The sequence below is a fragment of the Salmo trutta genome, chromosome 21 (genome assembly GCF_901001165.1).
Source record: "Salmo trutta chromosome 21, fSalTru1.1, whole genome shotgun sequence".
NCBI classification, from domain to species: domain Eukaryota; kingdom Metazoa; phylum Chordata; class Actinopteri; order Salmoniformes; family Salmonidae; genus Salmo; species Salmo trutta.
This window is the reverse complement of record NC_042977.1, coordinates 21551920-21564362: the sequence shown is the minus strand read 5'-3', so window position 1 is coordinate 21564362 and position 12443 is coordinate 21551920. Positions and strand designations below refer to the sequence as shown.

Here is a 12443-nt window from a genome sequence, read left to right as displayed (position 1 = left end):
TAGTAGGTTTGTGTCAAGAACTGCAACACTGCTGGGTTTTTCACACTCAACAGTTTCCCGTGTGTATCAAGAATGGTCCACCACCCACAGGACATCCAGCCAACTTGGCACAACTGTGGGAAGCATTAGAGTCAACATGGGCCAGCATCCCTGTGGAGGGAGGGTGTTCTTAATGTTTTTAAGGAAGGTGTTCTTGATGTTAGGAAGGTGTCCTTAATGTTTTGTACACTCAGTGTATACCTTCACAATAGGAGAACGCTCCGGTCATCATGTCCTAGACACTGTTGGAATGTGTTCGTGAGGGAAAAGACCAAGATATTCATATTTAACGTGTGCCTTTTTTATTACAGTTTTGTGTGATTCAAATTTTTTTGTTCTTAATTAATTCGAGATTTTATGAGTTCATTCAGTCAACTGCCTTAATGTTGCTGGACCCCAGGAAGAGTAGCTGCTGCCTGTCATTGTAAATAAGAATTTGTTCTTAAATAAATAATAAATACAAATAAATAATAAATACAAATACTAGGGATCCTTAATAAATACAAATACAAACCATATTGGACAGTTTTGAGTTTAACGGAGGTGATATGTGAGAGTTGTGTTTGGTTTGATTCATCTTGTTGTATTACATGTTATTGTGTAAGTTCATGTTGTAAGTTAGACCCTGGTCTCAATGGTGACCCACCCTGTATAAATAAAAGTTATTTTCTGGAATGTGAAACATGTTGACAATGGCCAAGGAAAGATACAGAAATCCTGGAAAAGTGTCAAAAACCCCTTTACACCTCTATTAGTCAGTCACAGGCTGTTAGAAAACAGCTGGCCATCACTGACAATAACTGCTTTCGAATGACTCCCACCCAAAACTACATCTTGGCTTGGCTCAGGTCCAATGACACTTATGGCCAAATTGATGAGGTTGAGAGGTATAAAGATTCTGGCTTCTAGTAAAATGGCCATGGGGGGTGGCTAGCTCTTGGAACAAAATGTAAATTTATTCAAGTGATGCAATGTAATGCACAGTTTTACAGTACCATCTAATATTTGCATTCCATTGCACTCTGGGGGAAATGAAGCATCAGCTTCACTAAGGCTATTCTAAGTAAGCCAAAACCAATCTGTTAACTAAGAACTGCCTGGATGATGGCATGGTACTATAGTCCATTAACACACACTTACTGTAGTCACCTCAGCAGAGTCCACACTCTCTCTACAGCCTATTGACTGTCTTTGGTTCAGACACAGTAATGACTAAATAAACACACTCTGCAAGACCTGAATGCTGAATGGTAATCGTGTGTGTGTGTGTGTGTGTGTGTGTGTGTGTGTGTGTGTGTGTGTGTGTGTGTGTGTGTGTGTGTGTGTGTGTGTGTGTGTGTGTGTGTGTGTGTGTGTGTGTGTGTGTGTGTGTGTGTGTGTGTTCCATGCATGTTGCAGTGTGTTGCCGCCACACATGGCGAGCCCAGCTGGTTGTGGGAGGAGTGCCATATGGGTTGGGACTTCATTGGTCTGTTCTCTCTGCTTCTTCTACATAGGCTCCCCTCAAGATGAAACCAGGCATGAATGACCTTCAATGTGTCATGATCCTCAGTTTACAACATTAGCGTCCAGCAGACAAGCTACAAAAAAAGACCTGTATGTAAATTTGGATTAATCTGACCAACATAATAGAGGCCGGTGTTCAGTATTTGGAAGTTTTGTCTCTCTTGACGTTCAGATACAGGATCACATGTTGGTCTTATCACTCAGATCTAAATGGTTGTTGTAAAGAATCAACTTCAGGGGGAAAGATGTAATACTCTGAAAACGGTTTATTACAACAAATCTAGAGCGCAAGAGATTAAATATACAACAAAGCTAATGAGCCATTCATTTTCCAAATAGCGATAATTACCTAATTACCTCAACTAATGATAATGACTTTAATGATTCAACATTTTGGTTAATTGATCTTGATTGATTACATACCACCAAACAGGGAAAGGGGATAAACAAGGTAATTTAAGGAAGTGCAGGTCAGGGCTATGATGGCATTCATAGCATTGTTAAAACATAAATATTTCAAATTTTAGGCTACTCCACCCCCTCTCATATTTGCATGGTGATATATTATTTAGATACTCTGAACTATGTGCTCCCCATACTCTAGCCCCTCTTGAAGGACACACTTGCTGTGACAGCAACAAATCATCTACAACCTCTATTGAGATTTCAGTATGGCCATTATCATTTGCTTGTTCCACCCACAGCAAGTTCAGACAGGCTCTGAGAGTTAATACCATTAATGGTGTTAGTGGTTCTCATTCAAAATAATGTTGTATGTACTCGCGGTAAGTACTATTCTATTTAGCATAGCTATATCAACGTCCTGTGGCCTCTCTCATGCCACCTTCCTCTTGTCCCTAAAACCCCCCCTGTGGTAGTTTCTGTGTTGCTAGGTAACAGCTTTCAGTAGGTCTTGGCACAGGTCTCTCTTATGCCCCTCTGACGACAAAAGTCTTCTCCTCTAGTAACTATGAATAGAGGGTACTAAGAGGAAACATAATACATCACAGCATTCATGCACACAACATATTGTATTGTATGGGAATAGCTATTGTCAGGGGGTCAATTACCACCTTTTTTTTACATATCATGGCTCTGCATGTTTCTTTCTGCTCTTTCTACTGTAATATCACAAGATTAACTGAAGTATTATATTCTACTGTAATTGATTGATAATTTTGGATGACTTTTAATACAAAACGTATTAACATGACAAAATAAGAGAATATATATAGGCACAGTCTATATGATCAAGCATTTCTCAGTTCATTCACCTCAAGCGGCTTGGTGGCAAACTGCAGTGGTGATGCAACACTGACACCTTATGTCTACTTCATTGTATTTCAGACGAAGAGGTAAGGTCCAGAAAACAAGGGTAAAAAGCAGAGGCTTCCTTTTTGATTGTTCTTACAGTATGCATGGAGTGTGCTGCTGAATAGTTTGCCCATTGTTGCAATGTGAATAAATGTGAATAAAAGGGACAATCAGCAGGAAGATTCCCAAAGGGAATCCCATTGATACTGTCACATGGGGCTTTGCTTCCTCTGCATTTTCATTGGGATTGTCAGTCAGTTACAGTCTGCCAAGACGACGACGGCATTGCTCTTTTCTGTCTGTCTTGCAACTGTTTCACATCTACTTCAATAAACTACCAACCCCACAAAATCTAGACTGGTTGTGTGGACATAGCTGTCTGGAAGTGCAAGTTGAAACATGTTTTTCTTTCAGTTGAGCAGGTTGCAGTTGAGCAGCTTCCATGAGCGCTGGGATTGCAGCAACTCAGTGGCGAGAGCTGTAGTCTAAACCTATAAATGAGGCCCTTGTCCAAGATAGACAATAGCATAATCCTCAATTCTGTTCTCCTCTCCAGGGCCCCACTAGTTTCAAATGTGGGAGGTTGGACATTTGCCAAGCCTATTGGGTCCAAAGTAATAGCAAGAAGAACATGCATTTTGGGAAGGAGCTCTACGACAAGGCCCTTTAGTAATGTCCCAGGGGACCAACATTGTTTCTTTCCACTTTTATGGGAATGCAATCACAAGTGAATCATACTGTACAGTACATTAGAGGGAAGCCAAGTCAGTTGGTTTGACTCTTTCGATACTGATAAGGGCATTAGTTATCTACTATACAGAACATTGTCACTAAATGAAAGTGATAGACACTTCTCAGAGAAGGACATCAGTTGTCAGTAAAAGGGACATCTCATTCATTGAAACCAAACATGGTCAACATCTTTCATCGTTTATTATGTTGAAAAAACTGTCATGTCCTCCATATGAGGCAGTACCCTATCCCATCAGTGTCAATAAAATGAACAATTACATATTTCATATAATATAGATTTTTAATATTTGAGGTAACGCTTAGGAATCATAACTCACATCAAAAACACAATGGCCCACAACACTACAGACAAACTGACAGGCAGCAAACATACCTGTGATGCATACACATACTGTACATAACATTCCTGTGCGATAGGTGTTCATTCTGTATTGGTGGAAAGAAACACAACTCAAGCATAAATAGGTTGTAATGTTAAAGAGCAATTCACTTTTCAACCTCATTCATTATCTCCAGCACCAAACCATCTGAAAACAGTGTTTCTATTATCTGTGGTTAAAAAGACAAGGTCCTATAAAATGCTTATTTGTGACATCACAGTGTTGGATAAAAAGTTTTTAAAAAAAAGTGATTTTCAAAATCTGCAATGAGTTTCTAGCCAGAGGGATGGTATTTTATTGCCAGTAGACACTGGTATTGTGCTGGAGATAATGAAAATGAGGTTGAAAAGTGGTGGAATTGCCCTTTAATAGTCAGGAGGGAAAGGAAATATTTAATTTAAAATACATAAGTGATTAGTCTGTGGATTATGCGATAAGAAATGTCACCTGAGTCAAATAAAGCTGACAAACAAAAGGCTGACTTAAATTATGATAGTTGACCTAATAATGGTTTCTGAACAAAAAGCATGTCAATGACAAGACAAATATATTTACATATTTATTTTTGAATGACTTCATTGGCAACCAATCCACAGTATTGATGAGTGTGAACTACACAGTATTCGCAAATAAGATGCACGCTGCCCTGGCATGATGAACACAATCCGGTCAGGTGTGATATAAAGCTGACAAGTCTTTATAGGAGTCTTTATAGGACAAAACAACACAAATACATGAGTGGACAACAGGACATTTCTATACAAGGATTTTTTTCCCTCCACAGACAGATATTGACTTTCAAGAAACACTTTCAAAAGATAACCTCTTCTGAAAGTTCTCCCACTGAGAGGTTGTTACCTGTAAAATAGGTGGTCCAAACTGAATACTTCTTATGCTGAGATTTACTTTGAACAGTAATAAGCTCAGCACAAACATTTCCCATTCATACACTAACATGCACTGATAGCTATTTCAGAGGCTGGGCAATTGATCCACTATATTGACTGAACCAGCCAAAATATTCAGAATTCTAAACTTACAGATAACCCTAAACAAAGGCAGCACCCACTTCAGCTCCCTTTAACCACAGGTTTAAGGACACTGCTGACCAATCCATCTCCAATGAAATCTAACAATGTTTGTTTCCATCAACATATATTCAGAGATTATTAATGTTAGGCTTAGCCTAATCTTGGTTAAACCAGAACTTAAATCTCACGTAATTTGGTCAGATGCTTAACCATTTATGTTTATGTAGTCTGTCCACGAGAGATTACGTTTAGCCTTGTATTATTTTTAACTGTGTTAAATCATGCAAGACATTGGGGAAATGGCAGAGGCTGTCCTTGATAGAGGAACAATGCTCTTCCTTAGGAAAGATATTCTAATATTGTCCTTTGAATGAGTAATACTTAACATAAAACAAGCTAATAATGCATGACACCACATTGTTAGAGAATACCACAGTGTTCAGACTGTGTAAAATCTCCATGCTGTTTCTGGAGAGGAAACCGTCTCCAACCAGCCACCCAGTCCTGTAAACATTTCTCATATCTCACGACAGATTCCATTAATGATTTCTGTAGGCATTGGAATTGATGAGTACCTAGATTGGAGTTTATCCAGTGTCTACATCAGTAACCTTTGGAATATATTACAGGCAGAATACATTTTAGAACTAAAGCTGACAGTCAGTCACAAGGGTCTCCATGTAAACAGAATGAAACGAAAGGCACGATAACTGAACACACGTTGATTACTGCATATTCTGGAACACCCATTGCCAAAAAAGGGGAGGATAGGTCAGTTCTTGGTCTAAAAAGTCAGAAAAAGGTAGGGAGAACAGACACTTAATGCAAACACGCTTTCAGATCCTTAAAGTGCTCTAACTACAGGAAATTAATTTTGTGGCAAAGTTTGGACCCTTTCTGATGGATCAAGTCCTAATGCTGCCACAATAATGCTCCTCACAACAAGACAATTTGGTTTTCAAAACATTTAAATGTGCAGAAAGAATAGTCTAGCTCTGAATCAGAACCCTAAAGATAAGAAATAAGAGTCCATTCCAGAAGCCAGTCCTCTCTCTTAATGGCTTGGTGATTCTGTATAGTGCAAGGTGGGTGTGGGATTGTGGGTGCATGTGTGTACTGTACGCATTGGAATAGTTTGTTGTTACACATGGCCTTTGGCAGTCCAGCTCTTTGGCTGATTCTGTATCTGAACAGGTGTGGGTGGTCTGGGAGAGTCACCAGTAGAACGAGCGGGACAGGAAGTTAGCTGCAGTGCCTAGCCAGCCTGCTCCATCCTGCCCTGTGCCCACGCAGGTCACAGCCTTGTCTGGCTCCTGGGACGGACTCTCCTCCTCTGGAAGGTAGTCTGGAAGATCCACATTCTGCTCCACCGTTACCGAACCATCCTCCGGGAATGGGATGATTACCTGAACAGCAAAAGGAAGTGTTCAATTCGATGTGCACCATAAGGTAGATGACATTCCTGCATACAAGGTCAAGGAGCATGGTATTTGAATTTAGAGTCGAATTAGATACAACTCCTTTCTGTAAGCTTTATCCTTGAGATAAGATAATTTCTTAATAATATTTGTAGACCAAAACAGACCTTCTCGGGGAAATCAATTGCAACAAAGTATATAAAACAGTGATTCATCTAAGGCTGTTGTTAAGACAACAGAAACAAAACACTGGACGTTAATTCAGAAATACAAAACCTCTTCTCCATCCTTTCCCCTGACCACCTGTTGAGCTTTCATTACTTCGGTTGAGGCGATGGCAGAACCCAGAGCCTACAGACGAAGCAGAGGTTTAAATTAACACCAACAACACATCAACCATGATTCCCTCCTCCATCCCATCTCCAGAATGTTCTAACAGGACACCAGGTTGTCTGCCACCTTAATCTCTCGTGGACTAATCTAACGAAGCAGGCGTAAAAGAAACGCATCAGCAAAGTTGACTTCTTACCGGTCCTGGCGAGAGAAAAATAACTGTCGGGGGAGGTTCTCTTCTGCACTGTTCAACCAATCCAGTAAATGTGGAGGAGTTAAGATGGAGTGTCGCCTTATTAACGCAGAAATACTGGTTAATGTCCCAAAGCAGAAGGCGCATCACAGAATCTCTTTCATTTCCCCTGAAAACCGGATGTGTCAGGTTTCCGACCACGCTGAGGGTGCTCGTGGACAGGCGTTTAACGAGGAGCAACTGCTGGTTATTTGACAAATCAAGACTTTATGGGTGTGAACCTACACCTGGCATCTTCAAGAAGGGGACTTTTGGCCCAGACACCTGCCCAAGACTTGCAGAGAGAGTTGGGTTGACCTACCAAAGGGGATCCATTCTGATTCTGCCACTCACTCTAGGTTTATGTATTTTTTATTGAAACTTTATTTCGACAGGGAGTCATGCTGAGACCAAGGACTCTTTCTCAGATGAGCCCTGTATACATATCAAAACATCTATATACCCTGTGCACATCAATATATACATTAATACACTAAAAGCAAAACAATCATAGAAAACAAACATTCTTCAGTAAAAAGGTCCTGCTGAATTGCCCTAGAAGCACCAACTCATCCAATTTTAGAGAGCCTTGAAGATTTTTCCACAAGTAAGGTGCAAAAAATCTAAACGCAGATTTAACTAACTCAGTGGAGTTCGAAGGGATCTCCAGAGTTAGTCATCACTGAGACCGGTTCTGGTATCTCGTACGTCTATAAGTTAACAATGAAGTAAGGTACGGCAGAAGTTCATGCAGAAGGGCTTTATAAACAAAAAGAGTGCAATGCATCGATCTACATGGCTTCAAGGAGGATGAGCCTACTTTCTGATACAGAATGCAGTGATGTGCCTTCATACCTCTCCGCCCAGAACCTAATAGAGTAGCTGTGAGATTTTGGTTCTGGGTTGCCGGGATTAGACAGACTCGCCTCTGGCCTCCATTGCCTCCCTAGAGCATGCTGTTGGCTAATAGGACAGACAGGAGGCGACTCACCTCTGCCTTCAGGTCTGAGCGGATTCTGACAATGCACCTCTTAACACCCATCTGGAATGTAAAGCTGATGACGCCTCGGATCTTCAACAAGGACTCTTCACAAAGGCTCCTCCGGCTCTGGAGGAGATTAATGGGAATAACTGTATAAACTCACTTTACCTCTTATAGTGGACTACAAGAACTGTCACCTGAGCTAATAGCTACTTATTGACGCATGATGTATTACATAACCCATAATGCTCTGTGTAACATATCCGGTTTTATCTTAGTAAAGATGTTACTGGAGCTAACATGACAGTGTTCCGTCTCCTTATTGATACACTTATTGGTCAGTATGGGGGCACTCACAGAGTCATCCAAGCCATGTATGTGGAGGACCACTGTTTTGGCCCGCTTGTTGGTGGAGCCCAGGAAGAACTGGGCCTTGCGTCTGCAAGAGGGCCCCTCCTCTGGCTTGTCTGCATCCTCACCGTTAGAAGCCTGGAGGAGTTCATAGATTTCTGAGGCCAGCAGCTTAGTCTCTCCTGGGGTGGTTGTCCTAAGGGGGGGAAAAGATAGATTTTAGATGACTAAAATCTTTAGTCTCAACAATCAGAAATCAGAAACTTTCTGTCCAAAAATGACGCAGAAAAATTAATCCATGCTTTTGTTACTTCTAGGCTGGACTACTGCAATGATCTACTTTCCGGCTACCCGGATAAAGCACTAAACAAACTTCAGTTAGTGCTAAATACGGCTGCTAGAATCCTGACTAGAACCAAAAAATTTGATCATATTACTCCAGTGCTAGCCTCCCTACACTGGCTTCCTGTTAAGGCAAGGGCTGATTTCAAGGTTTTACTGCTAACCTACAAAGCATTACATGGGCTTGCTCCTACCTATCTTTCCGATTTGGTCCTGCCGTACATACCTACACGTACGCTACGGTCACAAGACGCAGGCCTCCTAATTGTCCCTAGAATTTCTAAGCAAACGGCTGGAGGTAGGGCTTTCTCCTATAGAGCTCCATTTTTATGGAATGGTCTGCCTACCCATGTGAGAGACGCAGACTCAGTCTCAACCTTTAAGTCTTTACTGAAGACTTATCTCTTCAGTAGGTCCTATGATTAAGTGTAGTCTGGCCCAGGAGTGTGAAGGTGAACGGAAAGGCTGGAGCAACGAACCGCCCTTGCTGTCTCTGCCTTGCCGGTTCCCCTCTTTCCACTGGGATTCTCTGCCTCTAACCCTATTACAGGGGCTGAGTCACTGACTTACTGGTGTTCTTCCATGCCGTCCATGGGAGGGGTGCGTCACTTGAGTGGGTTGAGTCACTGACGTGGTCTTCCTGTCTGGGTTGGCGCCCCCCCCCCCCCCCTTGGGTTGTGCCATGGCGGAGATTTTTGTGGGCTATACTCGGCCTTGTCTTCGGACGGTAAGTTGGTGGTTGTAGACATCCCTCTAGTGGTGTGGGGGCTGTGCTTTGGCAAAGTGGGTGGGGTTATATCCTGCCTGTTTGGCCCTGTCCGGGGGTATCATCGGATGGGGCCAGTGTCTTCTGATCCCTCCTGTCTCAGCCTCCAGTATTTATGCTGCAGTAGTTTATGTGCCGGGGGGCTAGGGTCAGTCTGTTTCATCTGGAGTATTCTCTTGTCTTATCCGGTGTCCTGTGTGAATTTAAATATGCTCTCTCTAATTCTCTCTTTCTCTCGGAGGACCTGAGCCCTAGGACCATGCCTCGGGACTACCTGGCATGATGACTCCTTGCTGTCCCCAGTCCACCTGGCCATGCTGCTGCTCCAGTTTCAACTGTTCTGCCTGCGGCTACGGAACCCTGACCTGTTCACCGGACGTGCTTGTTGCACCCTCGACAACTACAATGATTATTATTATTTGACCATGCTGGTCATTTATGAACATTTTAACATCTTGACCATGTTCTGTTATAATATCCACCCGGCACAGCCAGAAGAGGACTGGCCACCCCTCATAGCCTGGTTCCTCTCTAGGTTTCTTCCTAGGTTTTTGGCCTTTCTAGGGAGTTTTTCCTAGGGAGTTTTTCCTAGCCACCGTGCCTCTTTCACATGCATTGCTTGCTGTTTGGGGTTTTAGGCTGGGTTTCTGTACAGCACTTTGAGATTTCAGCTGATATACGAAGGGCTATATAAATAAATTTGATTTGATTTATTAATGTACAGGCTCTTAATTGTGAGACCCAAGTAAAATTACAAATACAGTTTTGCAGCACTTACAAAAATACCTTCTAGCTCTGCCTCAGAATGTTTGTTTCTCTACCTACTTTGTATTTAATCTTTACTCAACTAGGCAATTCAGTGAAGAACAAATTCTTATTTATAATGACGGCCTACCAAAAAGCAAAAGGCCTCCTGTGGGGTCGGGATTAAAAAAATATATATTTTTAGTACAAAACACACATCACGACAAGAGTGACACCACAACACTACATAAAGAGAGACCTAAGACGACAACATAGCGTGGCAGCAACACATGACAACACAGCATGGTAGCAACAACACATGACAACATGGTAGCAACCCAACTGGGTCTAAGATGAGCTATGTAGTGTTTGACATGAGTTTAGGACCTGTTGGATTTTTGCAACCTTGGGTCTCACAGGGAAAAAGAACAGTTGCAAAGAATACCAAATATTTTCTATTTGACAACAGACAAGATGAGTGAGACTACACAATCATGATCTGGGCTTTCGCAAGGGTCAAATACTCACTTTTGCATGACATTCTGAAGACTTAACATCATCCCCAGCTCTCCCTTCATTTTCTCCCTGTTTTGACGACGTTCTGCAAGGTAGCGCACAGCCTGAAGGGGACACAAGAAACACAAGAGAATACATTCACCCACAGCAAAATGACATTCCCACATACAAGGTTAAGGAGCATGGTATTTGAATTAAGATTACGATAAGACACCCAACCACCATTTATTTGTTGTTGGGTGTAAGTAGCTAGTACACAGACTTCAAAGCAGCCCAGTCACTTCAGTAACCAGGTGCATTGACTTTTAGAATGCAATGCATCCACTACAAGGGGGCTTACCAGGAGTGCTGAGTAGACAACCTGGGGATTGGGATGTTCCAGAAAAAGGATGAGTCCCGGTAAGCAACCTTGGTCTTGAACAATAGCTCTTCTGTTCATAGGATCTGCAGCAAGATCCCTCAACTGGTTCACCACAGCCAAAGCGTCTGGCTCCCTACTCATGATGCCTCTTACAGACCCATACCAGACTGAATCGACAGAGAGAGAAAAGATATGGAGGGACTGACATTCAGAAACAAGTCAGCAACTTTTGCTATTAAATGTATTAACTAGCTCATTAGTAAGTTCAATACTATACTGTAAACACAGTATGTAGCTAACGTTAGATAGTTAAATTACATCCCGCAGGGCAACATTCTGTGCTCCAATATAACATGTGTTTAGTAGATATAGATATAGATAACTAGGTTTTTACTTAATTACCTATATAGCTGACGTGTTTGTCAGTAGGAGAATATGCAAGTTAGTTTTTATGCTCGAGCCAACGTGGATGATAGTTAACTAGCTAACGTAGTAAATACGCTAACTCTATACTGGTGGGATTGGGTGAATGTGTTCGCTCTAGTTAAAGTTATTAACTGAATACTTATGTTAGCAGCCAAGTTTGAAATATAGATACACAATTATGTTTGGCGGGCAAATACAAAAGTATTTAGCAAAACAATGACTCAACTCATGACACATTGGACACAACCTCGCTAGTTAACTAACATAAGCTAGCAACACAGCCGTTTACCTTCAAATAAATGCCTCTTCAGACCTGCACAATGTGCACACAGCGTCCAAGAAAGACAGCATGAACAAAATCCAACGGGTAAAAATAGCACAAATGTAGCCAGACGCTTTTATTTTCTGTTATTATTGCATTACAAAATGTGGTATTCGGTTACCGACAAACTGGACAGGACTGTTCCAAGCGGCCACTCTGCAATATAAACCCCTCCGATTGGACGTTGAGGGCGACATGCCCATTGCACAAGCCATTCGGCTGCATAGACCTGGTCAGACGATGCCTCGGTATGCTGATTTAAGATCAGTTTTACGGTTAATATTGTAACACGGATCCTCAATGCACTGATCCTAGATCTGTATTGTCACCTCTACAACGCGATATTTTTAAACAAAACACAGATCAAAGAGAAAACTTAGTTATCTGTGATGTAATCATTAGTCCAAACAGTTGCAAAACGTTCTCAACTATAACGAGTTTATTTTGGACAAATTCTGGTAGGTACCATATATATCCTATTAAATTACTAACATTTACTTATGTCTAGGTCCCTCCCCGTTTCCTTCCGTTAGTTTAGGAAACGTTTTGTAACAGAATTGGCCTAATGAATACGCCCCAGCATCTTTAATAAAACATTAAATAAATCATTTCTCGAATTTGCAAAAC

General features: G+C 41.6%; 1 protein-coding gene across 1 annotated transcript; it reads right to left on the bottom strand.

The window, feature by feature from the left end:
- Positions 1 to 3873: 3873 nt before the first annotated feature.
- Positions 3874 to 12385, bottom strand: LOC115156928 (armadillo repeat-containing protein 1). The gene is made up of 7 exons (XM_029704776.1): positions 11784 to 12385; positions 11048 to 11235; positions 10720 to 10811; positions 8346 to 8535; positions 7998 to 8114; positions 6718 to 6792; positions 3874 to 6429 (listed from the first exon to the last, which is right to left on the bottom strand). The coding sequence occupies exons 2-7, from the start codon at positions 11207 to 11209 to the stop codon at positions 6238 to 6240; spliced, it is 828 nt and encodes a 275-aa protein (XP_029560636.1). The 5' UTR covers positions 11210 to 11235; positions 11784 to 12385; the 3' UTR covers positions 3874 to 6237.
- Between the last annotated feature and the right edge of the window lie 58 nt (positions 12386 to 12443).

Bases quoted from the DNA above. Each gene is read 5' to 3' on its own strand.
- LOC115156928 (XM_029704776.1), bottom strand. From the start codon at position 11,209: ATGAGTAGGGAGCCAGACGCTTTGGCTGTGGTGAACCAGTTGAGGGAT. The intron at 10,812-11,047 runs GTAAGCCCCCTT...TGTCCCCTTCAG, and splicing joins TTGTCTACTCAGCACTCCTG to GCTGTGCGCTACCTTGCAGA. The intron at 6,430-6,717 runs GTTTTGTATTTC...TTTGCTGTTCAG, and splicing joins GGGGAAAGGATGGAGAAGAG to GTAATCATCCCATTCCCGGA.